The sequence below is a fragment of the Corvus cornix genome, chromosome 2, assembly GCF_000738735.6.
Source record: "Corvus cornix cornix isolate S_Up_H32 chromosome 2, ASM73873v5, whole genome shotgun sequence".
Taxonomy (NCBI): domain Eukaryota; kingdom Metazoa; phylum Chordata; class Aves; order Passeriformes; family Corvidae; genus Corvus; species Corvus cornix.
In genome coordinates this window covers 38,924,564-38,952,215 of record NC_046333.1, presented here as the reverse complement: position 1 = coordinate 38,952,215, position 27,652 = coordinate 38,924,564, and the positions used below count along the sequence as shown (strand labels likewise).

The 27,652-nt window shown below is 40.8% G+C and overlaps 1 protein-coding gene across 6 annotated transcripts in view; it reads left to right on the top strand.

The window, feature by feature from the left end:
- The window catches only part of RBMS3 (RNA binding motif single stranded interacting protein 3), a 709,829-nt gene that overhangs the window by 252,473 nt on the left and 429,704 nt on the right, over positions 1 to 27,652 (top strand). For 2 of the 6 annotated variants that reach the window (XM_010398915.2, XM_010398911.2), the window contains exon 1: positions 12,384 to 12,914. The exons of the other annotated variants lie outside the window; for them this stretch is intronic. In XM_010398915.2, the coding sequence (XP_010397217.2) occupies positions 12,840 to 12,914 (75 nt within the window). In that variant the 5' untranslated portion in view covers positions 12,384 to 12,839. Of the gene's footprint in view, positions 1 to 12,383; positions 12,915 to 27,652 lie in introns of those variants that run through there. 6 annotated transcript variants of the gene reach the window in all.

The following is a 27,652-nucleotide window of genomic DNA, read 5'->3' as shown; positions in this document are numbered from 1 at the left end:
GTCTTTTTCAATGCAGCATGTTGGAATTTAGAGTATCTGTTTTCATTCATCCTTGTAGGAGTTACACAACTAAGTATCCATACATCACCTGATTTTTTGTTCTTTTTTTTGTCTTGCTGGTTAGTGCTGTTACAAGACTAGTTCTTGAATTAGGCGTTACTGTGTTTCCTACATGCAAGGAGGCAGCAACTGAATTATTGCATAAAATAGATATATAAATATGGTGATGTTCATATGCTGCTCTTTGTGAAGCTGAAGAACAAATGAATGACTTGCTGTGATATGCTGAGAGCATGGGATCCGTCACCTTCCTCTTATAGCCAAGAACTTAATAATAGAAAAGACCAATTCAGAGAAGCATGCTGAGAGGGTCTTTCATTTGCTCTATCATTCTTCACTACTGTTTCCTCCTACTTGATCTCTCACTTTACACCTAAGATATGTTTCTCTTGCTGTTTGAAGAGTGCTGACTAGAGATTGACTCTTATCTAATATTATTTAGTGTTAACTCCCCTTTTCCACTCAGACTGCAATGACTGCTTCAGGGTCATGTGGCCGTAAATGAGAATGTGTGCTCCACAGGTAGTCAGCTCACTGAGCTGGCCCCCCAAAGTGTCTGCTCTTCACTACAATCAGTGTTTTTTCCTTTTATTGCAAACAGAAATCTCAGCTGCCAAGAGAACCACCTGTATATAAGCATGCACGTAGTGTAGCAGTGGTTGCTATATGGTACACATTAGGATTCCAGTCTGAATGATGCAGATGTTCAGGGACTTGCAGTGGCTTTAAGGTGACCCAGAGTTGCTTGAGTGACAAGGAGTTGGGACAGTCCTATGGGGCATTTATTATTATTTTTACAGTACTTTGGAAACAAGAGCTAAGAGCTTGCTAAAAGCTGACATTTGCAGCTAAAATATGTAATGCCTGAAGAAATGCAAAAGCAGCCCTTATTAATATTGGCTTTTTCTAGCAGTAAACTTGAAATATGATGATAGTCTGTAAGCATGCAATGCCTCTTTCCAATTAAAAAATGTGCCTAGTACCATGTCTGAGCAGGAGTCCAGCAGTGAAGGACAGCACATAAAACTAAGGTAAATCGGTACAGTGTCAGATAGAAGGGAATGAAGAAAATGGTTGATGCCATGCTCTTGGCCACAACCCTAACTGAATAAAGCAAAATACTTAATTGTGTCCTGAAACCTTGTTAACTTGGCTTCCACTGTTAGACCAATGGGCGAAGCAAACTGCAGAATCAGAAAATTTTTACAATACTGTCATAAAAACAGAGGCTTTAAAAAAGAAGAACCAAGCCCAAGAGTTTGTAGCATGGTCCCAGCTGTTGAGATAGGAATTATGAATGTGCAGAGAGGCAACAACAAAATGCATCCCTCACTATCTCCTGGCTGTTGCTCAGTGAGATAATCACTTGCCTCTTCTCATACTCAGTATAAAAATTTATTTGAAAGGTATCAAGGAAATATGAAGACTGCAGATGGTGTTTAGAGATTGTTATATATCATTACACAGGCAAAAACAATGCTAAGAAAGCATTAAGGTTGCAAAGTCAAGTGTTCAAGAGGTATAAAATTACAGTGTAATGGTTGTCTCTGCAGTTGTAACAGGCTTCTCTGTGAACACTCGTTATCTTTTTAATATTCATTATAATTATCCCATTACTCATTAACCTCAAATGTGAGATCATATGGAATTTTCCCACTTGTTCTTTTAATTTAATTTACGTGTGAAAAAGGTTTCAGCTTTAAAAAATAAAGGAACCTGAAAATGGCATAAACTATCCCATGGCATATTGACAAATGGATTGTCAGCAAGGCTGAAATCTTTCTATTTATCACAGAGACTTGGAGAGTCTGGCAGCATTACATTTTAATAGTCTGTGTGGACCAGTGCTGGAAGAGGGTGGATCACTTTGCTGCTGGGTGTAGATGATTTTTGTTGACAACAGAGGAGTGGTCAATGTCAGGAATTTGGGGGTTGCAGCCAGGATGAAGAGGGAAAAGGGCTGCCCTCTTTTTTCCCTTGTATGTCTCTGTGCCCTTCTGTTCTCACCCATTTTGGCTCCTCTCATGTCCTGCCTAGCCCTCCAAATCAATTTGGCTCATCTTAACTACCTGGTTGCCATCACTGCTGCTTTTTCATTCTTAATTTTAGTCAATTCTTAATCTCAGGTCCCATTTTCCACAGGTATTTCTAGATCCCTGTTTCATTCTTCTCCACTTCAGACTGTAACACTTACTCACCCCAGGGTTCTTTTACAACACCGGCGCCTTGATGTATTGTCTTCACTCCCCCTGTAACCAAGGCACATCCCTCTTTTACTCCTCAGTCTCCTTTTGTACTCCCTCCTCCACACCTCCTCATCTCAGTGAGTGATGGGCAACACCCCAACAGCCCAGCAGTATCATAATCGCAGAGATAATGCAATACCTACAGTACTGCTGGAGTTTTGTGCCAGCATCTCCTGCTATGCCTGTTATCCCTGCCTCTTGCTCTGTACAGCTCCTGGGAGGAAAGTGCCATTCTGTCTGCAGAGGTCTATGGAAGCTGGGAGGGAAGCAGGTATAGGGACTTCAGGGAGATATGTGCTGAGGATGCAGGGACTGTGAGTTTTCAAGTGTTCCTCATGTGGCCAGACCTGGAAAGTTTTCACAAGAAAGGTAGAAGGTACATCCCATTGAGTCACCCATTTGGCCAAATTTCTGGTTCCTCTTCCACATGTTGTAAGGAATCTTGCTGTCCTTCAGGCTCCTTCCAACCACTATCCAAGGAGAAGAAGCTGGATGAGCTTGGCCATTTTGGCCTGCATTTAGCACCACTTTATTCCAACACAGGTAAAAAAATTGTATCTTTCTTGAGAAACAGGAAAAGAAAAAATGGCTTGACTGAAATTTCTCACCATGAATTTGAAGGGAGGATGTGATCTGCAGGATGGAAATATTCAGCTGCAGTTCTAGAGATCTGACAAACCAGTGATTCACTCCAATGAATGTCTGAGACCATGGGAAATGTCAAGCCCCCATAGTGAAGAACACTACCGGCCCTTCTCATAAAACAGTCAAATAATTGACTAGCACAAAGAAATAGCTATTGCTAAAATACAATTTCCTAATTAAATGAAATAAAGTTTTTGTTTGTTTTTTTTTTCTCCTACAAGGTCTTCACAGTACAAAAGCATCTACCTTTACTTGGTGGGAATGTACCAAATAGCCAAAGTGCAAATTATCTTCAAGCTGAATTTATGTCAGTATTTAATGGTATCAAAAGATTAATATTTAACTCCTACTCACTTTCAGTTATTTCTAATTAGTTATTTCTACTCTTCAGTTATTTCTTCTTCTAATTCTTACCCTGCTGTATGTGAGGTGAGAATTCTTTAGGAAAGACTGCTCTTAAGGTTTTAAGCTGATACATATTTTGCTGACATAGGATCCTGAGAAGACAAGCATGTTGATATCAGGGGTGTACAACCTGCAATTGTAAGGAGAAGGGAACCTGTGTACATCTGTACTTAGCAGAAATGTCTTTAAAGCCCTTTATTGAAAAGAAGTCAGTAAGAGGTGAGATTGATTGGATCCTCAGTTTATGAGACCCAATTCTTCCTCTGTTAATGAACTTAATATTCTCACCTTCTACTTTATTTTAACTCAGTCCACAACCCTGCCGAGACACCTTAGCTGACATGAATTTAGATGTTTATGGCACACTGTGCTCTCTCTTCCCATCTAGTAGGATGGATTTCCAAGTTAAAAAGAATAGCACAGTGGTATCTTTTTCCCCCCGTGAATATTTTTGTTCTACATTCAAAGAACTGCAACATAAGTAAGAAAGTGGAGCCTAAAGCATCTGTGGCTGAGGAATGGGGGCAACAGAAAAAAATAATGGAGAGAAAAATTGAGAAAAAGAAAGTGCTTGTGCTGGCAAGACAGGCAGTTAGGCAGGGACAGAAATAAAGAGGAAACAAAACAGATGAAGGATTACAGAGTAAAAACTATTTGGGAATAGGATGTTGGGAGCGGTAAATAGGATAGAACAATAGGGAAGAGTATTTGCTGAATGTGAATAGAAATCACTATAAAGTTTCCACCATCTCCTAATAAAAATACAGTAGCCTTGAGTCCTTGTGCTTTATTAAAAACTCCAGCTGGAATACATAAAAGAAGGCAGGCAAATTATTCTCAACCCAGATAACTTTCATATGAAGGAGAATGTAGAGATTTGATGAGATTTTTTGAAGGCAAAAAATATTTGATGAACAAGACTGAAGAAAAGATGCACCAAGGAGGGGAGGAAGGAAAAGAAAAAAGAAATGGTAGAGGGAAAAACAGAGGGAAGATTTGCACTATAATTAGCATTTGTCTGTTTGCAGGAAATGAATGATCTCTTACCCAAAGACTTTTTCTGGTACAGGAAAACATCAGTCCTAACCCTGTTTTTGTTACATGTCAGGTATTACCCTCCCTTTTGCTCTGGCAAGTGTACAAATGCAGGATTAGGAGGTTAAGCATTTCTACAGTGTGCTCTGTTCAGAATGGGCTTGGTACTGTTTAGTGGACAATGAGTTATACTGCAGCTGACAAAATACAGGTTTCCTGAACCAAATATATTCAGTTCAATACGTTTTCTTTGGTTATGATGGACAGTAATCTAGTGTGACATAAGGTTTGATTTTGCACGGCAGGCTGCATTGGTTCTGTGGTAAATGGAAGCTGCCCATTACAAAAAAATGCCATTATTCCTGTAAAAGAGTGAACTGATTTGAAAAATGGAGAATTGGTTCAAGTCTGCAGCTTACCTGCACCTGAAACTTTTTACCCAACTCCCAGTACTGTACTTCTCCATTTGCTATGCATTCTCTCCCTATCTTGGTGAGACAGAATTTGAGAGCCGGAAATTCCCCCTCTGTTGGGAATCGTTACACACAATCTTTTGATTCCATATTTAGTGGACACTTACAATTTTTCTTGTAATGCTTTCAGGGAAGCTTTACATGTTGATAAGAAGGCACTAGCAGTCCTAGTACGTGATTTTCTGTGCTTTCCACTTCAGTTCCCGGTTGTGTTTAGGTGAGAAGGAGAAGAATACCATTTTGTTATGGGTGAAGATTACCGTTCCTCCCAACCTGTGATTTTTCTTTATTTATAAAATACTCTGGACTAAATAGACTCTGAATTACTGTAGGGCTTACTGGCACAAGCTAAAGTGCAGATTGCTTTTCCCAGTCATGAATTTCAGTTAAAACCAAACAACTGATGAACACATTTCCCTTGAGACTGATTTAAATAGGGGTATTTCATTTGTATATTTCCTAAATAATATTTTCCTGCATGTGTAGAGATAAAAGAGAGTTTTTGCTTAAGATATTTTTGAAAACATCCTAGAGACTTTTTTTAGACTATGATTTTTCCTTTTTCAGGGGGACCAAGTAGAAAAATATTTATTGCAGTTGGGTCAAGGCAGAATTTTTATGGGAAAATTAAAACAAAAAATCAAATTTGAACTAAACTGAAAAAATAAGGTAATGTTTGAGATTTCATCAAAACCATAACATTTCCAGCAGTTGTAATGAAAAATTATTTTTGCAAACACTTTTGCATGTAGTTTTGGATGAAATTGCAAGGGTAGTGCCATAATTGTACCATGTTTTAGAAGGGGGTCTATCAGGAGATGAAATAGAAATTATTAGTAAAGGCTCCTTCAGGTCTTATTTACAGCCAGCATTAGATAAAGTGTTATTTAGTGGGCAAATAAGCCTGCCAAATATGAAAGAGTCAAGAAGAAATGTGTCTTGGCATGCTGGGGAGGATATAAGTATGGAGAAAGCAGAATCTATTATATTTGATAGTGATGGAATGTCACCTGAAATGACCCTCCATTCTTGCCTACTGTTAACTTTTTCCCACGGAAAAAAAAAAAAAGGCCACAGCCTGTGAATTCTCTAATCGCAGCCGTCTGGATGGTGGAACAACAAACCGTTTACATACATTATTACAGATTTCTGCTGTGTTGTTTTGGTGCCCCACCAAAATTGAGGTTCCCCTGTGGTACTGTAAAAACATAGAGACTGTTCTCATCATAAAGAGTTCCAGTTGACACTCATGAGACATAGACAGATGGGAGGGAGCAGACGAAGTAGTTTGTCCAAGGTCATGGCATAGGTCAGCGGCAGCACTAGCAGGAAAACAGGACCGAGAAGTATGGGTTTGTGTAAATAGGGGCATTTACCAGCATAATCTCTCCTGGGGAAGAATGCCCATACGAGGCATTATGTGGGTATAACTAGCTGCTGAGGATACTGGTGTAATTACATTAGTAAACTTTCCCAGGCAGATGAGCCCCTGCTCATGGACTTTAAGCACAAAACCCTGTTGCAAGGAGACCTTCTGCCAAAGAGTGTTGCTGGAAATCTAACAAGAGGAAGGAAAGAAAAAAACAAAATAAAACAAAACAGCCCTCACTTCAATTAGAGGAAAAGATAATTCCTTTCAAGTTGAGAGGCTCGACTCCTGCTGGCCTTTGTTCTTAAGATTACCCTTGCTGTAATTTCACAGAGTAACTTGAATAATGCCAGTTTGTTCCGTGATTACCCTCAGCTGGAGCACAAAATTAATATCTCACTAAGTAATTCAGTACATGATGGGTGAACATTTAGTCAAACATGCCCCAAAAAGCTGGGATTTTCCATGTTTGCTGGAACTCTTTCAGTGACAATTTGTATATGTTTATGTGTTCGTATATGTTTATGAGCCTCAGTAAACAGGCAGCATATTTACGTCTCCCCATTACCTTCAGAAATAAACTTCCTGCAGGGAAAAAATCTCGTGTTCCCTGATTACAATCTAATTTTAAGTAAACAAGGCGGGGGAAAGTGACTAGTAAGCAGGACTTTGGAGGGAGGAAGGTGGGAGGTGAAGAATTTTCTCCCTCTGGAATCATATCACATTTAATGCTGGTAGTATTAAGTTAATGTGCTGCAAGAGAGAAATGGCCTTGGCTAGTCCTCTTAGTGTTTGGGGGTTTGTTTGCCTTTTTTATCCTGAGAGTTTAGGCTCAAGACCAGGTGCAATATTTACTAACTTGTGATGTGGAGTTGCTGTAGAAAATGCTACCTTTGAAACGTGCGTCTTCTAACCTGTGTGCAATCCTGGCATTTTCTGAAAGCCCTAAACTATTGATGTGTGATCCTCTGATATGCTACAGCCAATGTTTCTCTCCCATTTCCTGACATTGCATCTCACTGCCATTGCACTGCTTTCTCTTCACATGAACTCCTTCCAGAACTGAAAGAAAGTACCAATCTTTTCCCCATTTTTCTTATCTGCTGTGGCTTTTACCATGCAATAAGGGTTTGTGAGGTGAGAGGAACCCTGCATTTTTTGTCACAGTTGGGGCATTACCATTGACTGGTCATGTTACTTAATCCTCTTCCACACTTCAGGATGAATTCACTCTCACAAAGTGTTCAGAGATGTGTAGGAAACAGACTGTAGACAAAAGACAAAAGCATTATTTACTTTGGTTGTATCCATTAACATCTGCAGAAGGAGTACATCAGTGCGTAATTTCAGTCTGTCTGTACAACTGACTGCTAGTTTCATAGGCTTGTGTTTGTAAGAGATCATGTCAGGTGGAAAAGAGAAAGAATTTAGTGAATGTTCATTGTTGTTCACTTTTCATCTAAAATTTTTCACTCTGCTGTCCAAAGATTTCCTTTAGGATTGGGTGTTTAGGTAGAAGTAGACTAATGGAAACCCCTGAGCCATAATGTAAAGACACAAGATGATAAAGTGAAAAATAATGAGGTATGATGATAGATGGCAATCCTTTGCTGTTGTCCAAAATCTTATCCATTAACTCTTTCAGATCCACTTTAGGCCATCTGTATCTCTGCCTAATTCTAGGCTTTGTGGTGTTGTGATGGTTAGTACTGAAGTTTGGAGAGCAAACCTGCTGGGTTTTTTCATGCAGGCAGGGAAGGGTGGGGGGGGGGGGGGGGGGTGAGGGTAAAGCCACCTCCAATGGTGTTTGGTCTCTTATGAAAGGAGGGCACCTGAAAACGGTAGCATCCTCCAACTCAGAGAGGTTCTGTCAATCCCAGACACTTAATGCTGTCCTTGTTAAGTGTTCTGATCCCCTGTGTCTTTCCACCCCCACTTTCTCTGTGGCTATCACATGCTTTACTGATGGCTGCACCAGGATATGTCACTTCTTAGAAACTCAGTTAGCTCTCCTTAGGTAAATCAGGTTGATAAATGATCCATTAAATAGTAAAATTCTGTGTTCATCAATATAATTTTAAGGTAGCTGGACTGAAGGAGCTGACAGATCTAAAAATAAAATCAGTGCCCTTCTTGTAATCCATTGTAAACAAGCTGTCAAGCATCACTATGGTCTCCTTTGTAATAGCTTTAATGAGTAAAAAGAGAGAATAAAAGTAGAGAGACAGGGTAAAAAATGTAAGCCAAATATAATTGTTCTTTTTTTTTTTTTGTTTAACCTATTATATTGCTTTAGGTGGTGGTATCTCTATTTCTCTAGTCCTGACTTAGAAAATTTTGACATAATTTTGTCAGAAGTTGAATGTTCTAGAATACATGTTGCTGCTTTTCAAGAGCAAGGAGCTAGAAAATGTTTGAATTGCTCCCTGATTCTGATACCTATGACTTTAGAATGTTTTAATAGGATAGGTAAAAGGCTTTAAAAAAAAAAAAAGTGTGAGTAGAATTGTATTTTATCAAATAAAAGCTCCTGGATTTTCTACTAGGTATCTGCTTCTTTATTTTAACTCAGTTTTTGTGAATGAAGAAATCTGCATTCTATGAAAGGTAAAAATACATCCAAACATATGTGATTTTTCTATACTTTAGGCTGCCAGGAGAATGAGTCTCTCTTTTTTTTTGCCTTCTGTCGGTTAACTCCAGGTTTCTTATCCACAGCTTTGGTTGTCACTGGGTTAAATATCCTTTCGTGCCTTTGAATGTACTTGGCTGTCAAGTTTACAGATGATGTGTTCACATTTATTTAATTTCATTTCTAAACTTCTCATTGAAAAGATCTTTACTACTCACCTGGCTTGTGAATCTGCCCTCAGGTCAGTGACACCAGTGGCAGCAGTGTCTTTGCAGATGCACTGGGACCTGACTCACTCCCTGGGTTCCTGAGGCTGGGACTGGCTGGGGCTTGATAATGAGCCCTCCCACAGGAAGAAAAAACAGTTGTGAAGTTTGCTCACTGTTGCTCACTGGGATCGAACAGCTTGTCTTTTCTTTTGAGGAACATTTATACTTAACACTCGGTAGGCAAACTGCTATTTCAGTTTGCAAGTGGATTCAGTTATTCAAATGCACAGGCCAGAAAATGAAGGGGATTCTATTTAAACAGTGTGCTCCCAAGTCACAGATGATCTTTTTGATGTCTGTATTTTGCAAATGGAAATTTTCCATTTTCCAGCACTAGCATTTGTTCAGAGGCTGTATGCTATCTAAATCTGCTTTTGTGGCTGTTAATTTGCATTTTTGCTATCCTATATTGCCTCCTGTCTTCTCCCCTTGGCCCCCCACTCTTTTATATTGAATTCCTATTTTTGCTGCCTCCACTCTGTCTTGCATCTCTGAAGGCTCAATCATGCGAGATGCTGAGCACTCAGAGCAAACAGCAGAGGCTGCTCAGCACCTGGTCGGGATTACAGGTGAAAAGGGAAACCCAAAGCATCTGCATATTGAAGACTTTTGCTGAGAGACAGCTGGAGAAAGGTGGAGCTGTTACCCACTCAGATAATAGTCCGACTTCTGAAGCTTTCCACCTTTTCTTAGTTGCTAGAACTGCTGGAGCTACTAACCAGTGCATCTGATGAGGAAGTGTGTGGAAATCTTGGGTTGAAATGTTATGGCATGGTTTGAAATACTCACAGTAGTCAGATGATATAGCCAAAACAGCCCTTCCTGGATTTAAGATAATGACCATGGAAAACCTTGTATGTTCATGTAGATTTCTTTGTCAGAATGCACAGTTTTCTACTTCCTTTAGTATTTATCTTTTATTTCACCCTGCACACATAGGTTCTTTCTTCTCCCAAATCTGGTAACATCCACTTCTACAAGCAAACCGCTTAGCAAGAAAAACTGCGTTAATATCCTGAGGGAAAATTGAGAAGGTTGAGGAGAGAAGCACAACAACTTAATTCTGGCAGTTGAAAGAACAATCTGAAAGTTGTCTCGGCTCAAAGTATCACGTACCGTCAAGTAATCACTATTCACTTCTGGAGATCCCAACCCTCAAACAGTCTATTTCACCCTCAGGGAAAGCCGGGCAGGGGGAGGGGGGAGAAGAAAGCGTAAGCAAGAGTATCACTGGAGTATCCTGCACTACAACGAGAGGCAGCATATTTAAAGCTGAGCAGTGATACAAACCGTGGGGCTGGGAGGCGGGGATTTCAGGCTTCTTCTCCCATTCCTATCTTTTTTCTAAATTCACTTCTCAGAAGAGAAGATGAATGAAAAAGAGGGACCCTCAGAAGAGGGACCACATGGTCCTGGTCAGCTTGGAATTCTTTAGGGAATGAAAATACTCAATAGTTTACCCAACCAGGCTTTTCTTCAGAATCTGTTGGAAGCTTGGGAGATGGTAGTGCCCCACAGGGCTCATCCGGGTGTGCAAGAACCCACTGAATGCCTGTACTGCGCTCTGGGAACAGAGCACTCGTTTAGCAGAAGTTTTTCTCCTGCAACAGGAGGCAAATAGCTGTGCAAGCATGGCATGGTGCTCCCACTGTATGGCAGAGGGCTGATAACTAAGTACCACTGATTATTAATGCCTGGTGATGAAAGCGCAGTGTATAGGCAGTGTGTAGTGTATATTTTGAGCGTGTATATGGCTTCTCGCACTGCCTTTTTCCTTCGCTCATGGACTAACTGGCTATGGGGCAGTTATGGAGATCCATACCAAAACCCTCTGCTTATGAGAACAGCAAACTGCCAGAGTAAAGCGTGATATTTCCATGTTCCTGTCATGTGCAAGCACGTGCCCACAAACCAAAACACAGCTGGCAAGTCTAATTTTAGCTCTACCAGCCTTGAGAAGTGTCCCTTTAAAGAAATTCTTTTTATAATTCTTTTTTTTTTTTTTTTTTTTGGAAGCAATTTGGTTGATAATACAGCAGCTGACAATCGCGCTGCAATACTATGGATGATTTAAATAAAAACAAAAAGAAACTGCTGTCCCACATTCTTTTTCCCCAGAAATTTATAAATAGGCAAAACCACTGTAGAAAGGCCCAGGAATCTGATGACATGTTAAAGAAATAAGTTATTTTAAAAAAGGAGAAACGCTAGGATTTGTGTACAAGAGGAAACATTTTGTTATTCACGCACTGTTTTTTCCTGATGATTTATAGCCCTGTTGTAAGACAGACTCTTCCTTCGACTCTTTCGGAGGGTAAATATTTGGGATCGCGGTGCTGACACAGGTCCTGCACGCCTGGGATCTGTGGCAGGTGTGGGGCTCTCGGCCGGACGCGGGGGCCACACCTGGCCCTCACCTGGGCCCGGGCGGCGGCGGCAGCTGCTGCGTGCGGGGGAGTCCGGCCGGGGGAAACGCAGCCGCGGGGAACTTTTGTGGCACCGTGGTATTTTCACACGTCTGGGGGAAGGCACCCGCACGTCAGGCCGGCCGAATTTCCTCTTTACCCTCTTCCTCCATTTTGTTCCAACTTTAAATAAACCAAGTCTTATATAAGCGGTCTAACAAAGTATGTATTTAATATGTCTGGCCCGGGGTCGCCTCTCCGCGAAGTGCCGGATGATGGTGCGGAGTAGTTTTCTGAAGGGGCAGGACGACAAGGACTTCCCTGCTCGGCGACCAGGCTCCGTGACCTTCCCCCGCCCGTTTGTTAAAAAAATATATACATATATATATTTTAATTAAAATCATAAATACAAGACAGCGTTTTTGGGCTGGTCTCTCTCCTCCCCCGGCCGGCGGCGTTAGGATTTCCCGAGTCCCACGGCCGCTTTCCGGAGCTGCCCGGTCCGGCGCGGGCGCGGAGCGGGCGGGGGCGCGGAGGCGGCCGCGCGGCCTGCGCCGACCTCCCGGGGGAGCGGCGCGCCGAGGTCCCTCCCACCGGCGGCGCGGCGCGGAGGGGGTTTGAATGAAAGACAGGACGAGCCCGGAGCACCATGTCACTCCGTGAGGGAGGCAGCGGCAACTAGACTGGGGAAGGCTCTTCCCTCCCCCCCCTTTTTTTTTTTTTTTTTTTTTTTTTTTTTTTTTTTTTTTTCTTTTTTTTTTTTTTTTTTTTTTTTTTTTTTTTTTTTTTTTTAATTTGGTTAGAAGGGGGGTGGGTGGGGAAGCGAGAGGGGAGGGCTCGAGAGCGGGGCGAGCCGAGGAGAGGACGAGGAGAGCGAGCGAGCGAGCGAGCGAGCGGCTCTGCGGAGATTTGGAGTTGCACTGTCTTCCCGGCTCCTCTCGCAGGACGGTTCCCTCCCGAGCCGGGCAGCGGGCACCGCCGGAGGCACGCTGCTGCCAGCGGGGGAGGCGGGCTGCTCCGCCGCGGGCACCCGGGCACGGGGCTTCCACCCACCCACGCACACACACACCCGCACACACCCCTTCGCGCTCACACACACACAGACACACACACACGTATATGTTCGTGCGGGCGCGTTTTTGGCTGCGCTGGAAGTAGCGCGCGGTAGACGGCGAGGAAGTCTCGGCAGCCTTCTCTGTCGCCCGCGCTGTCAGGAATAGCGGCGTGAGAGGAAGAAAGGCCCTGGGGCACTACACCCTGCCAACGAGTTCCCCGCACCAGCCAGAAGGACTCCAGCTACATGGGCAAACGCCTGGACCAGCAGCCAATGTACCCCCAGTACACCTACTACTACCCCCACTATCTCCAAACCAAGGTAAGGGCTGGCGGGGCCGGGCGCCTGGCGGGGGATGGAGAGCGGAGCGGCGCGAACTGCGGGCTCGCCTCTTCTCTTTGGCGATTTTTTCTGTCTCTTCCTCGGGTTTGGTGTTACACAGAGCCGAGCTGGTAGGCAGAAAGCAGGCGTGAGAGAGGCAGGAAGGTTACTGTCTGCCCTCCCCTTTATTTCTTTATTTCTTTTAATTTATTTTTTTTTTTTCCCAAGGGCTGCTGGCGTCGGCTAATTCCTTTTATTGTTTGGGGAGAACAGTGCGGTTAACGCTATCGTAACAGCGGGCAGGTAGTGTGTTTGTTATGGCATGGGATAAAGATTGCTCTGGACAGCATCGGGCATGAAACACTTTTGGTGGCTCTTCCAGTGATCTCTACAGTTTATCACAGCTTAAAACCATTTTGCTGTTAGAAAAGCTGTCTGTGGCAACTCAAACTTTTAATCAGCTCAGGAGGAGATGCTGTGGAAATCGGAGCTTGGAGCTGACTGACTGTAAATCTGATGGAGTTTGTTTCAGTGCATTGCACTGCTTTTAATATTTCATTAAATATCGAGGATGATATGGCTGTACTCTGTTGCATTTAGAAGGTCTAGAAATAGAGGATAACTACTTTTGGAGAGTGTATCCGAGCGCGGACATTTCCGTTTTCTTTCTTCTTTCCTTAATAATTTTTAAAATGCCAGCAGACTGAAAAGCAGGCCTGCCTCTCCTAGAGAGGCTGAGTGAAGTCTATGCTACCTGGCCATGAGTTAGTTAATTAAAGCCTTACTTTTATAATGCCATTGTATAATAGTCTGTTCCGTGAAAAGATTTCCTGTGTGACCAAAGGACAGTAACAAAAGAAAGCCCTAAACCGAAAGTTTGCAAACCCTGTCAGGACACTTTATTTGGAGAACAGAAAAAGGAAAAAATACAAGGTGAAGTGTAACCTCACAGCCACAGATTAACAGTTTCAGTAAATAAACGAACATCCTTTAGGAGGGAAAAGCCAAGGCAGGGTGCACACACGTGCGTGTGGCACTGTGTGCACATAGACACATTGCGCTTCTGTGGCAAATTTAACACATGGGACATTTGACGTGTGCATCTGTGTGTGGTGAAGTGCCACAAGGGAGGCTGACTTCTCCAGACTTTTGGTTTGAATCACGTTGATCTGGCTGCAGTTGTGAAAGGATAAGTTATATTCCTTGTTAGTAAAAATTACTTTCCCATTAACGTTTATAGCCCGACTACTCCATTATATAAATTAACTAATTGTAAAAACTGTGATTCAGGCTGGTTGGAGTTGTGATGACACCAGAAGCACTCAGTATGATTACAGCCTTGTAATTCATGGCGGGGTTACCTCTCACTTCTTTGCATGTTTCTTTCACTGCATCATGCAGATATTTTTTTTTGGTATAAAATTCATCCTTTTTATAATTTTGTATTTTGGAGTGAATTTTATCATTTCTCCCCCCTTTCCTTTCAAGGTCAATCCAAATAGCATTTTACCTTTGTGACCATTTAGTGTGTAATGTTGCTGTTGCAGCAGCAGCCTGTCACTAGCTTGACTGCAATATTGCCTGTAGCTTTAACTGTTTGGGGGATTGGGGGACGTAGGCTGATGCTATTCCTCAAAACCTGGCAAGCCAAGGACATGAAACAATTGATGGTGTTTTTTTGAAAGAACAATAGCCTCAAGTATTGGAGGAGATATATTGGACATTCCATGCCTTTTACTCACGTAGCTTACATTTTGCCAGTTGTCCTATTTTTTCTTTTTTTCTTCATTTTTTTAACTTTGTAAAATAAGCTTTTTGTGAAAATTAACCTTATATTTGAGCTTACAGTAGAAACAATAGCTTTTCTGTACCATGACTTTTTTTAACCCCTTGCTTTAAAATATAACTTAAATGCATTTTTATAGCCAGTATATAAAATTATCAACCCTGTGAAAAGTCATGTGCATCTGTCTTGGCACACTTGCACTATTAGAGTAAGGATAGATAAAATTTTAAATCGCTGATACATTTTAGTTTTTTTTCTTATTTTGCTTGGTCCACAGTTAAGCATGTACATAAACTCTAAATAATAAACACACATACACGTGCATATATATATATATATATATACAGATGCAAGTATTTCTCTTCCATAGACCATAAGAGTTTAAAGCAGTGCAGACAGGCAGCATCTGGATTTTGTTACCTTAAAGCTAGCCATCAGCTTCTGGGACGTTTTAAAGCAGTTAGATCCATTGTATGTCTAAAGCTAATAGTTGGGTAATCAAATAATCTTGTGGTGGAGAGCTGTATCTTTTATCATCCCTATTGGAGCAACACGTATAAATAAACCTTTGTATGATTCCAGCCGGTCTGAGAACTTCAGCTTCTTATTTTCCAAAAACTGTTCTTTGTACCAAGCATGGTAGGAGTCAGCTCTACAGAAAGAATGTGTTTTTATGCTCATAGTCATGCATGCTGGGGGGGGTGTGGTGGTGTGTGCATTCATTTGTCATCAAGAAAGAAATTCTAGGCTTTCTTACAGCATTTCTGTACAGCTTCTGAAATTCAGAGTGGCAGCGTGTTCAACAGGCAAAGTTGGAAATCCATGTTCCCCAGTGTGTTTGGGTGAAGTGCTGCTTTTGCTTTGCTTGTTTGGTGAAGTTGCCTTGGTTCTCCTTTGAGAAGTACCTCATTACAGTACATCACGTCCTTCTCACGGGGGACCACGGAGCTGCGCGGGATTTCAGCCTACAGTCTGTGTGTGTGTCTTCTAACGTGGCTAGCACGTTGTTGTGCAGAAAGGGTGTAAATGAATAGCTATATGGGTAATGGGATTATAAATAGAAAAAATGGATTCCATATGTTTGTCTGATTGCTTTAACTTTTTAGTGTTTTGTGGCCTTTTGTGGAACACAAAGGATGCACTCATTCAATTTATTTGTGCTCCTTCATTATCAAATGCCACCACTGTAGCTAAAACTTTAATTTCAGGTTTAGGAAAAGCCACTGTCATCCAAAAAAGAAAAGGACGGGAGGACGTGAATCCTTAAGAGACAATTGCAAGGAATTTAATACATCTCTTAAGGACAAGCACTGAGTTTGAGGAAAGACATAACCTTATTTCCGTTTTGGTGTGATGCTGTCTGACAACTTCAGTTTGAAAGTACAGTTTTGGAACTTCTTTAGACAGATGCTGAGAGTGGGGTCCAACTGGCATAGGAGTTTATTTCAGAGTAAGTGTTTCTGGTTACTGTTGTATGTGAAGCATGGTCTTGTGTTCTTGTTGCAAAATATATTGCAGGGAGGTGGTTCAGCTCGTGTATATCTGATGAGAATCTGTAGTACTTTTAAATTTTTTTTCAAGATATTAAGAGAATTTCCTTAGTTGCATCCTTGCTGATGGTGTAACTACTCAAACAGCTGGTTTACAGGAGTATGTTGTAAATTGTCATGTAAAATGTTAATGGTGCCAAATCTTGCGTTATGGTCTGAATTTCTTTCTTTTGTTTCTTGCTTGCCAAAGCAAATTCTTTTCTCTTTGCCATTTAGCACAGAAGAAAACAAAAATAAGCACTATGAAATATCATGTAATGATGTGAAAAAGGGGAGAAAAATATTAACTCTGAATATATTTGAAAGAGTCTTCTTGATTTAGTAGATGATGTGTTTTATCTTTGTCCTCTGCAGCTTACGATTAGACCTCTTGCTGGGGTCAGCTTTCTTTGCAAACAGCCTACTGAAAAAGCCTGAATCACTTGGGTAGAAAGGAGGAGGTGCCACAGTTACCTGTAAACAGAAATTGTTTGGTTTATGATCTCTATACCTGCACTTGGGGTAAAAATATGCCAGTTAAGCAGCTATTTCCGTGCGGTTTGCTTTCATGCATTCTCCAGATATTTCCTACTTATTAGTCATGGTTTGGGTCTGGTAGTTTAACTCTCATGGTGTTGACTCTGTAACCCAGTCAGATGGCTGAAACACCCCAAAACGAGAGACAATGTTTACGGTACCCACAGTACCTCTTCATCTCTATATGCCCTGATGCACGTGTGAACACGGGCGAAAGGACGAAGTGTGATTTCCCAACACCTACCTGAATAAAACCCCTTCTCTGTGGCTGTGAAAGGTATTCAGACTGGCCTGCAAGCAAGAGGGCTCAATGAATATGTTCCTGAAATGACAGATACGTGCCCCAGCTGAGGAAAAAAACAATTAGGAAGTTCAAACAGGTGTACTCAGAAGAGTTTAAGTTTGATATAGTGATTTTATGGGCACACATTTGGGTGTGTGTTATGTCTCTTTTTTGACATTTTTTAGGGCATCTTTTGGCATGAGGGAATTGGGGACTTCTTTCAGCTGTGTGGCATGACCATACCTCCCTCCTTGCTCAGTGCAAAGCTCTTGCCTCTCTTCACCTTGTACCTACCAATCCCGTGCTCTTTTGTCACTCACGTTTCTGTTTAGTGGGCTTATGGCATTCCCCACTTTTGACCATCTGGCCATACAGAAGGCCTTGAAGAAAGCGTTCCAGATACAGAGATGCCTGACAGGGCTTCTCTGGCTGGTAGTGTTCAGATTGTGTTTGGTGCCTGGTGTGAAGCAGGGGTCAGGTGTAAGGAGTAATTCATCAACCACACACTGATTTCAGGCTGCATTTCCAACCATCTGCAGCTTGGATCTTTGCCAGAGCTCAAAAGTCTAGCTGGAGCCCATGTGATCGTGCCAAAGTAAAGGCAAACACTTGCAAATAGAGAAATGCATTTCTAGGAATGAAGTTTGTTCGCACTTAGCCCCTGTTTGAGTCAGTATGTCACAGCATGTTTTAAATGCCTCAGAGAGCTGCCCGAAAGGAATACAAATTCATTTAAATGCCATTTAAAAATATTTCAGCCTGGCTATGATTTTGATAGTAATATTAATATCTAGCTCTAGTATTTGCCACCTGGCTTAAACAATAAGGAAGATAAAAGTTTTGTTCCTCTGAAAAATGCAGAAATATATGAACTCATTTGCTTTTCATGTATCCTTGCTTGCCTGGATAAAAATAGTTTTGTTGTTTTAAGGGACATTATGATATGTATTAAAATGGTGTTAAATTTCTTGATTGATCTTCTTTTCATATGTTGCCTCCATACAAGTCTGTTTAAATTAAAAACCAACCAACCCACAAAAATACCCACAAAAGAAAGCACCACATGAAAAAAAAAAAAAGCAATAAAAAAACCGAAAAACCAACAACAAACAAATAAAAACCCCCAGACCAAACCTGTGGAAAAGGAAAATTCAAATTCTTACTACTTCAAACACTTATGTATTATGATATTCTATGGCTATTTATTTTGCAAGCAGATATTTTATTTCTGTAAAAAATGATGGAAGTTGCAAGCATTTGCCAGATTAGGCTACAAAGATCTTGCTGTGGCGAGTGCTGTGTGTTAATAGTTATAATTTAGAATGCCTTATACAAGGTGCCCTTTCAAAATAAAGTGCAGTGGTTCAGAAATGAACTGGTTTGGTTTTTAATGCATGAAGTCCTTTCAAAGAAAGCATGATGGTATGCTTGCACTTTAATTCAAGTATCTTGGTAAAAATCATCAGACTGTTGGTTCTTAAATTTCCATGAATTAAAAAACAGATAAGAAAGGATGCATTTCAAGTAGGATGTCTGAGTTCATTTCAGGTCTTGCTGTGAGAAGTCTGTATAGTATTCCCTTTGCATATAATTGCAAGCAGCATTTTCTAATTCAATTTAATTTTTTTTAATTTTTTTTTTTTTTTTTTAAGGGGTGGGAAGTGAATTTTCTGCTATTATACTCCAGGCGGGGACTTTGAGTTTGCTTGCAAACAACACCATTCCGGACTGTCCAGGAAGAGAAGCAGACTTTTCTAAAAAAACCCAAATAGTCTGGTTGTATTTTTTTTTTTTCTTGAAGAAAAGAATTTTAGTGCTAGAAATTTTATGTAGAGAGGAAAATAGTTAATGTGTCTCAAGAACTTGCTTCCAGTGCTGCATTAAAATTGTGTTTTGTAACAGTCTCATCAGCTACAGCTGTATGTGATTAAATAGTGTAATATCAAAAGCATGTGTGAATAAGAGCTTTTATGATATAGTTGTTCCATACCAAAGACTGCAGATGGGCAGAGAAGGGAGTCAGAGAACAGTGATTTACTCAGATACTGTCAGTGCCTGTACACTGAGTATTCCTGTAGCGGTGTTTTGCAATTGCTTTCCCACTCATATGGGCGGCAAGATTGGGTAACAAAGGGAAGTTTAGAAGTAAACAGTTTTACAAAGAGAGCTATTCTAAACAGTCAGGTATCAGCCTAAGAATGGTGTCTACTGATGCAGAATGATGTACCATGTATTTTAAGTAGAGGATTAACAATAATATTATTGAATAGAAGTTATAGTGAGAGGGATCTGTTCTGCTTCCTTTGAAAAATCAATGAAAAAGATTTGGTTGTCTTCAGCAAGACAGAATCAAGCCCACAAAGCACATACTGATCACCATGGCAAAACCAGGACAGCTGAACAATATACAGTTTTTTTAAAAAAAATACAGTCACAAAAGAAATAAAACCAGTCAATCAGAATGATTCTACATCGTGCAAGGGGCTGAGGACATACCTCCTCCAATACTTAACAGCATTTTGTGTTTGCTGTGGCTATAATCTCTATTTAACATTATTTATCCTGATTTATATTTTTAGAGAATGAGCAGCTTAAACCAGATGTTTTGTCTTTCTGTCTGTTTCTCTCTCTGCCAGTTGAGATATGATTTATACAGAGCAGAAGTCTAATTGCCATAGGAGATGTCTCACATGGAGCCCAGTGCCTATAATGAAGATTAACAATTTCTGTTAGAGACTAAGTGCGGTTAATCCACAAAAAGTGGAGAGAAAGCTGGTTTTGCTTTTAGTTATACAATTCTTAAAATAAAAATACTGTGTAGCCTCTTTGAAATTTGAAACAATTTAGTTTTCTGTGCAGGTCTTTTCTGAGGATACAGTGTTTCTAAATGGAGAAGTGAAGCAAAGGTTGCTTGTCCTATCTGTAGCTGCAGATTGGAAGCTCCCGTTGAAATCCTCAATCATACTGTCTTTTATATTTTGTTGGTTTACAGCAAAGTCTAATCTCTTCTCCTAGAAGCTTTTTATTAGCTGAAAGACTTCAGGTCTAACATTGTCAAACAAGAGAAAAAGATTATTTTTTCTGCTTTTTGGATGGAAAAACTTCTTTTTTTTTTTTTTTTTTCTTTCTTTCTTTCTTATTTATCTTACTTGGTTTTGGGCTAGCTTGCAACCATGGTTGAAATAAATTCCCTCTCTGCTTATTTGTTGTAAAGTCAACTTTAGTATCAAATGTGGTAGTTTATTAAAAAGCAAATATTTACATTTTTAAGTGCTTCATTTGTGGTATATTTATGCAGGTGAAATTGTTTGGACAGATTTTCTATGAGGATTCCTCTGTTAATTGTGTTAACTTCATTCAGATGCAAATGAATGAAATAAACCACCTGACATATATAGATCACAGTAGAAGCCAGAAGATGCGTAAGATTGCATGTTTACAATGTAAAGCACTCTGATATTTTGTTCCTTGTTGGTGTCTTCCTGACACATGTTTTATGGTTAGTACCATGTGGTTGATGATGATTTATGGGCTGTCATGTTGTGGAAGTGATGTCACTCCTGTGTGACTCAAATTTATTCAAGAAGATAAGTTGTTGAACAGATTTGTATTCCCCCCTCCCTAAGTATAAATCAACCAGCAGTTTGTTTTTATTCTGTGAGTTTGCATTCATGGACTAAATCCTGAAGCTGTGCTTGAATACTCTGCTGCAGAATGTGGTGGAGTAGAGAGGGAAAGTCTTACTGGGGGACCAACATGATGTTGTTGTATTTAATTGATTGCTCATTTGGCTTCTGTTCCACTCCCTTCCCCACCCACTTTCACAGCCCTTCCTCTGCCTAGCTATATTTAGAGCCCAGCCAGGCCAAGCCATTCAGAGCTCAGTATCGACGCTGCACAGGAGCCTGACCTTTCTGCCTCATGCCGGTGGGAGATGGCAGGACTGGATCCGCCATCAAGTCTCGTGTGTCTTGCCTGCGAGAAACTCTGGTTATTTGGAACAACGTGTGATGCAATCTAGTTGCCTTCCCGGTGGAGAAGCTGGCAACCTTCATGCCAGGGTTACGGAGGGTGAAAGGCAGACTGAAGATGCAGTGGATAGGGCAGAGGGCTGTTCTGGATGTGCAGTCCCAGAGTTGGCAAAACCTTGAGGTGGTGCATTGGTGATAAAGGGACACTAGGGAACTTCAGAAGGAGGCGTTTCACCAGAGGAGGAGATAAGGGAGCCTGGTGTACCGTTACATCACAAAAGGTTTTTAAAGCTAGGTATCCATAGTTACAACAGGAGAGTTAAAATCTAGATTTCAGGGACTCACCTGGTGTAATGTCCTCCTTCCCTTTAAAGAAGAAAGTGTTTAGCAGTTCTTAAAGCTGGAATGATATGCCTGTGTGAATTCCCTGGTGTTCAGAGAGCTGTCTGTTTAAAGTTTGCTCTAGTTTTCCCTCTTGTTCTAATTTTTCCAGCTGTGGAAAAAAATGGCATTGCAATTCTTAGCCATATAAGGGACTTGTTAGTTTCTTTATGTGGTTGGGAATTGTTTCTCCTTTTGGTCTTCAAAGGCTGTTGCTGCTTTAAAGGGAAGGAACTACTTGCTTAGACAAAAGCTGCAATCCTTATTTCTTCTCTTTCTCACTTCTTTCTGACCTTTTGTTGGGGTACATGCATATAAATAAATTCTGCTTTTTGGTGTCGTGCAAGTTGATGGATACTCTTACAAAGAGAGAAGCATAATGGGAAATGCAGTCTTCATTTCTGTTCTCTCATTTTGTAGTGATGAATTTGGTTTGGTGCCAGTTAGTAAGTACATGACCTTTCCCCTACATCTTTTGATTCATGACAGGGAGTGTCAGAGCTGAGTTAGTGATCTCTCGTTACAGCCTTTAACAAACTATGAAATATTAAAAATGAATTAGGTCACTTGGAGCTCGGCTAATATGTCAGTGATGCAGGGTGGTGATTTCATATTAATGAAGCATAACACACAGCTTAAAATACCAAATTCAGATTTTTGTGAACACAGACAGCAGGGACGTATCGCTTTTAAGTCAGGACATTTTTATCTTGAAAATGTTATCTTTTAAAGACAAACCAAACAAGATGTTTTGCAAAGATGGTGTTATCGGCCACATTCGTTTAATGTTCATTCCAGAAAATCGTATCAGCCTCAGCCTAATTGGAGCTAAGTTTTTCAGTGTATTTACTTTAAGATCAGAACTGCCGACAAGACTTCTTTTAGTATCAGCTGAGATGTGTCTACACAGCTGTCGCTGTTCTGCTTAGCTGCTATACACAACCCGATAATCTACCACATGTAACTGAACAGTATAATATACACTTGTTTGGTGTGCAAATGACATTTCTGGAATTGTTTAGTGGAAGGGAGACTGGCAATAAAAATATGCTGTGAATGGTACAATGAATAAGGTGAAAAATAGGACTGATAGCTCTTAGACAAGCCTCTGCCTGGTTTTGCATTCATGAAAACTACCTTTAATACCACTCTATACCTGCAAGACATCAGAAAAAAGTCAGAGGCACTGCAGTCCTTCAGATGTTTGACAAAGCGTGCAGCAGGATTTGGTAAGCTGAAAGCTTTACCTAGGCTGTATTAAGACGACGTTTACTGTGTCAAGGTAGAGCTGCACTAAGTGTACTGTTAAACAATCCTTTGTGAAAACAAGCATAAAGCAGACATATTGCTGTGGCCTTTAGCAAAGCAGCTGGGAACTTCCTGCCTGGGGGAGCATTGCACTCCTTGGATTTTATGTTTGTGCTCTTTGTGTCTCTTTGGAGCTTTTGCATCCTAAAGAAACGCACTGTTTGGTCCAAATATTTCCATGTCCTTTTTGGTGTTGTTTTTACTGTGGGTGTCAGCTGGTGGTGCAAGATGGGATAATAATAAATCTGGCTGATGTATGGTGACTCCAAGATGGCAGTAATAGTACACGCTGAACAATGACGTGTCTGTCATTGCCTCACAGATACAGGTGTGCAATGCACTGAGTTGTCTTGAATTTTGAGATTATGGATATAATTCCCGTCTCTAGGAACAGCTGTGAGAAAGTTGTAGACTCCTGGCCCACCAGGACATATTTGTTATCTGTGTGATTTTTAGAAGCCTTGCCGACCACTCAGTTTCTGCTTTATATCTCTGCCATTTTATGAAATCACTGTAATTGTATACAGTTGTCCCAGTGCAACATGCAATTTCCTGTAGTTTGAAAAGCTTTCAGCTTAAGATTGTCTGAACTTAATAGCATAAACATTAATTTACTGTGTTAGATGGGTTATTGGGTGTTTTTCGCATGCATAAGTCAGGTAGTAATTGTGTTGGACAGAAAAAATAAGTTTTGTTTCCTTCACTGTCTGCCCTGCTTTGACTTAAATGGATCCCTGGTGATGGTAATACTTAGCATGTAGCAGTCATTTCAATTTTCGGTGGGCTGTATAAACATTAACTAATCTTCAGAGCCCATTCTGAGAGGTGCCTTAAACACCTTATTTGCTCATGCAATGGCTGCATGCAAATAATGACCTCAGCTTTCAGAAGGCTATACTGGATTATCAAGAGTTGGGGGATAGGCTTGTGTAGCATCCACATTCTTTGGGCAGAATCTGGAGGTGGGGAATGTTGTTGCTGCTTCATGAGCAAATGCGGTGCATGAGAGCTGTAAGAGTGGAGACAAAGCTGGAAAAAATAAAGGGAAAGCATTTTCAGAAGGTGGCATGTTTATCTCTGGTTATCCAGAAGTGTTGAGTGCCCACATCTTTAGCAGATGAAGTTCTCAAAGACATTTGACACTAAACCCAATATGACTCCCAGATGTGCATCCAGAATTACAGAGCACTTTGCAAGACCAGTTACCTGAAGCAAGTACCTGAACCTTCCTACTGGTTTAACATTACACCTTCCTCTTGAGCCTTTCTGCTGGGGAAGGGGACAAATGGAGCAGGGTGGGAGGAGAGGAATTCCCTGTAGTGTCCCCAGTGTTGGGGAGGGAGGTTGACTGCAGTCCTGCTAAGGTGTCTGAAAAAGATGTTTGTGGTGTTTGACCAGTGCTATGAGGTGCAGATCAGGCCCCAACTTGGAGTGTTTTAGAGATTTGAACAGTGCTTGGCCCAAATGTTTCCAGAAGACAAAAACTTAGTAGGCACCTGGACAAGGATGCAAAGGACTTCTTCATTCTTTCAAGTAGAAGAGGGAAAATCACTTTCCAACAGTGCCTGTGCACAGCCCCCAGTCCCACTGGCGCTTGCTGGCTTTGTTAGGCACTGATGGGAAAGTTCTAGAAAAACAACTGCCACAATTCCACCAACATTGTGCAAAGAAACTGGTCTGTGTTTGAGTCCTTCAGGTTCATTTTTCAAATCTACAGCACCCTGTTAATCTCCAAGGCAATAGCAAATAATTTATTTATGGATGGGTGTTAGCTAAGTAGTAGTTGATAGATGCAAAATTGTCACAGCCAACTGGCTTTGGTTTTCTCATGTCCAACATCGTGTGCCTTGCCAGGACTTACTTTAGATTTTCTGTTGTCATTACTCTTTTTATTTTTCTCACCTTGGCTTGTAACAGTATCATATGTGCTTCCCTCTCTGTTGTGTTGGAAATAGTTGCATTTTTAAAAATCACAGCTTGTTTGGCTCAAAGGTACTTCGTGGATGGGAGAGAAATGATGATATTCTTGATGCTGATAACTTCTTGTGTCCCAAGGGGTTTGTTTTAAATGTGTGAAAACATTACAAACAAGGGTTGATTATTGGTGTTTTAAAACTGAACAGGGAACTGTGCCAATGGCCACAAAGATGTAGATTGTGATTTTACAGTGTATGTTGAGGAATGAAGTAGGACTGCCATGCTCCAGCAACAGCCGATGAAGTAGGCGTTTATGCTTCATCTCTCCTGGTCTTTTAGCAAGGGAGTAAATTATTAGTTGTTTATTATTTCTTAACCTTCAGTGGGTGACTTCCTTTCTGCGCTAGTCAGCTATTTTGAGGTAGAGATAGGTAGATTTTATTTCCTTCCTCCTCTTTCCCTCATTCTCATTTGCTCTCCAGATGGATTGTCAGGTAAGTTAAAGCCTTCTTTTTTACCAACCTGAGGGTCAAAGAGGTGATCTGATGCTTAGGTGACAAGAACAGACCTTGAAAAAGCTGAGACATAAGGGCATCATTACAATGAAATGAATATAAGGAAAGCCAGAAGCTTTATTTTTATTCAACAATTTGTCCATCATTTGTGATTTAACAAATCTACCTCTTTACCAATGTCTTTGATTTTTTCCCCCCTTGTTTTGTTTTTTTTTTTTTTTTCTTAGCCTTTTAAGAGCTCTGCTGGTTCTCATTTTTCTTTCACCTAATTCTTATGTGTATGCCATGGTGTTTGTTCTACCATTTGACCATCACAACTATTTTGTTATTTTTAGATACTGCCATTGCATTTTCTAAGCCAGTCATACTCTTCCTCTCTTTTCTTTTTTTTTTTTTTTTTTAATGGTATTTTACTGTTTGCAGACTGCCTCTGACTGTGCAGTTTGGTTGTGCTGAGCTGCATACAAAACCAGGGTAAGAGATAGTCCCTGCCTGCAAGAGTTTATGAGCAATGTAAATAACGCAGCCTCACAAAGGTGGGTAGGAACAGCAACAGAGAGAAGTGAAGTGCCTGGTGGGAGGCTGCATTGCAAAGCAGTGCCAGGACCTGGATGGTAGATGGCAACTAGTGTTTACTGTTTACCCATATACCGTATGCTACTCCATCACCTTGGGAATGAGTCACTCTGCCTTCCCAGTTCATGCATTGCTGGTTTTTTTTCACTTTCTTCCCTAATATGTAGGGTTTCAGTTGCACACAATCATTTCTACTTTTCTACAACTGCCTTTGTGCTTCCCTGGGCTTTAATTTCTCCGTCTTTGCTGTTTGGTGGCCAGTCTCCTGTGCATTGTCTGGCAGATTTTGGATGTTGCGAAGTGAAGGAAGCAATGGAGTGGCTTTCTGGAGTTTCTTGTGTTGGTAAACTGGCACTGAACAAGTACGGTCTTAGTTGATGTTGCTGTCTGACTTCACGGAGAACGTAATGGAACTGGACAAAAGAGCAAAGCAGTTGAGGTCAGTGTGAGACAAGAGGTCTATTCCCAGCAGATGAGAGCTCTGGAAATATCCTGGTCTGCAATGGCTGGGGGCTCGTGCTTGGTGAGGATTAGAGCTGATATTTTTTCATGCTTGCTCCCTGTTGCACCAGGGCTGTAATGTGGAGGAGAGCCATGCTGCCCACAACTGTTTGGTGCGTTTGAAAAGTAAATACTGTGGGGAAAGGGATGCTTGTGTCTTACACTTCAGCAAGCTGGCTGCTGGTAAATGCTGAAATTTCAAAGGGACAGTGTCTGTACAGTAGCTTGGGGCCTCAGAGTCAGAAGTGCTGGTCACCTGCAGCTCCTATTAATTTCAACTAGAACCGTATGTACTTTGCACTTTCGAAGACCAAGAGCTCCTCAGGGCTTAAATGTTACCTTTTTTTTTTTTTTTCAAATAGCATTTGCAAGCTGGCAGGGAAATCTCTCACTTTTACTTTTTTGTAGGGGAAGAAAAGAGGTTTTTTTTGTAGGGGAAGAAAAGAGGGTTTGGAGACAAATGGAAGAAGTTTGTGTCTTTTGGGGTGGTTTTGTTTGTTTGTGTTCTTTTTTTACAGCTGTGAATAGAATGTATTTCCAAAAGCAGGTACCCCTCTAAACAGGTAACTCTTCATTTTGTTAGTGGTGGGCTGTTAATGATTTAAATAATTTTATTGTTTATTTAGCTCCTGCAACTTAGATTGGATAATGAAGAGGGATGTGATTTCTTCCCTTATTTAATTTTAATTTTTAAAAAATCTTGTAGCGTTTGGGATGCATGGACTGTCAGGAAATTATTATTTGCATAGATAGAAAAAATGCAACAGAAGCTTCTCTAACAGTTATGTGAAGTTTATTTTTATTAAACGTGCATTCTGAAAAATACTTACTGCTTTGGTCTGTTACCAGCTCTTCCAGTTATATTAGGCAGCAGGAATTTATTTTTCCTAAAGGTACTTTAGTTCAAAAGGATCTAAATTTTCAAAATGTGTATTTGTATAGGTACCAATTCTAATCTCCCTCTAGACTGCAGGAAAAAGCTTAAATGTCTAACCCAGATCTACCTAAAAGGGTCCAAAATCACACAATAAAAACCAGAATGCAGTCTTCTAAAAAGCTTGGGGTGTAACATCCAGCCTCACTAGGGCTCCTTATGTTTAGGTGTAGGTTGCAGTGCTGTGTATTTCCCAAGTTTATAGACAGTAGTTTTGGGGTTAACACTCACCTGATGGTTGTTGACTTTTTTAATTACACATGCATTTTGAAATTCTGGGTTTGTGTTTCATATTGATGCCAAGTACTGCTGTATCTGTTACTCAGCATTTACAGTGGGAATATCCAAAGCAGACAACGAGAGGAAAAAAAACCCTGTACCTGATTTTTAAAATTGTATTAATTTTCTTCCCATTGAGGTTGGTGGAAGTGATTTATTGGGACAGATGGAGTGCTGGTGTTGGGAGACTGGCAGCCTGTGAGGTGTTTTCCCTTTGGGCC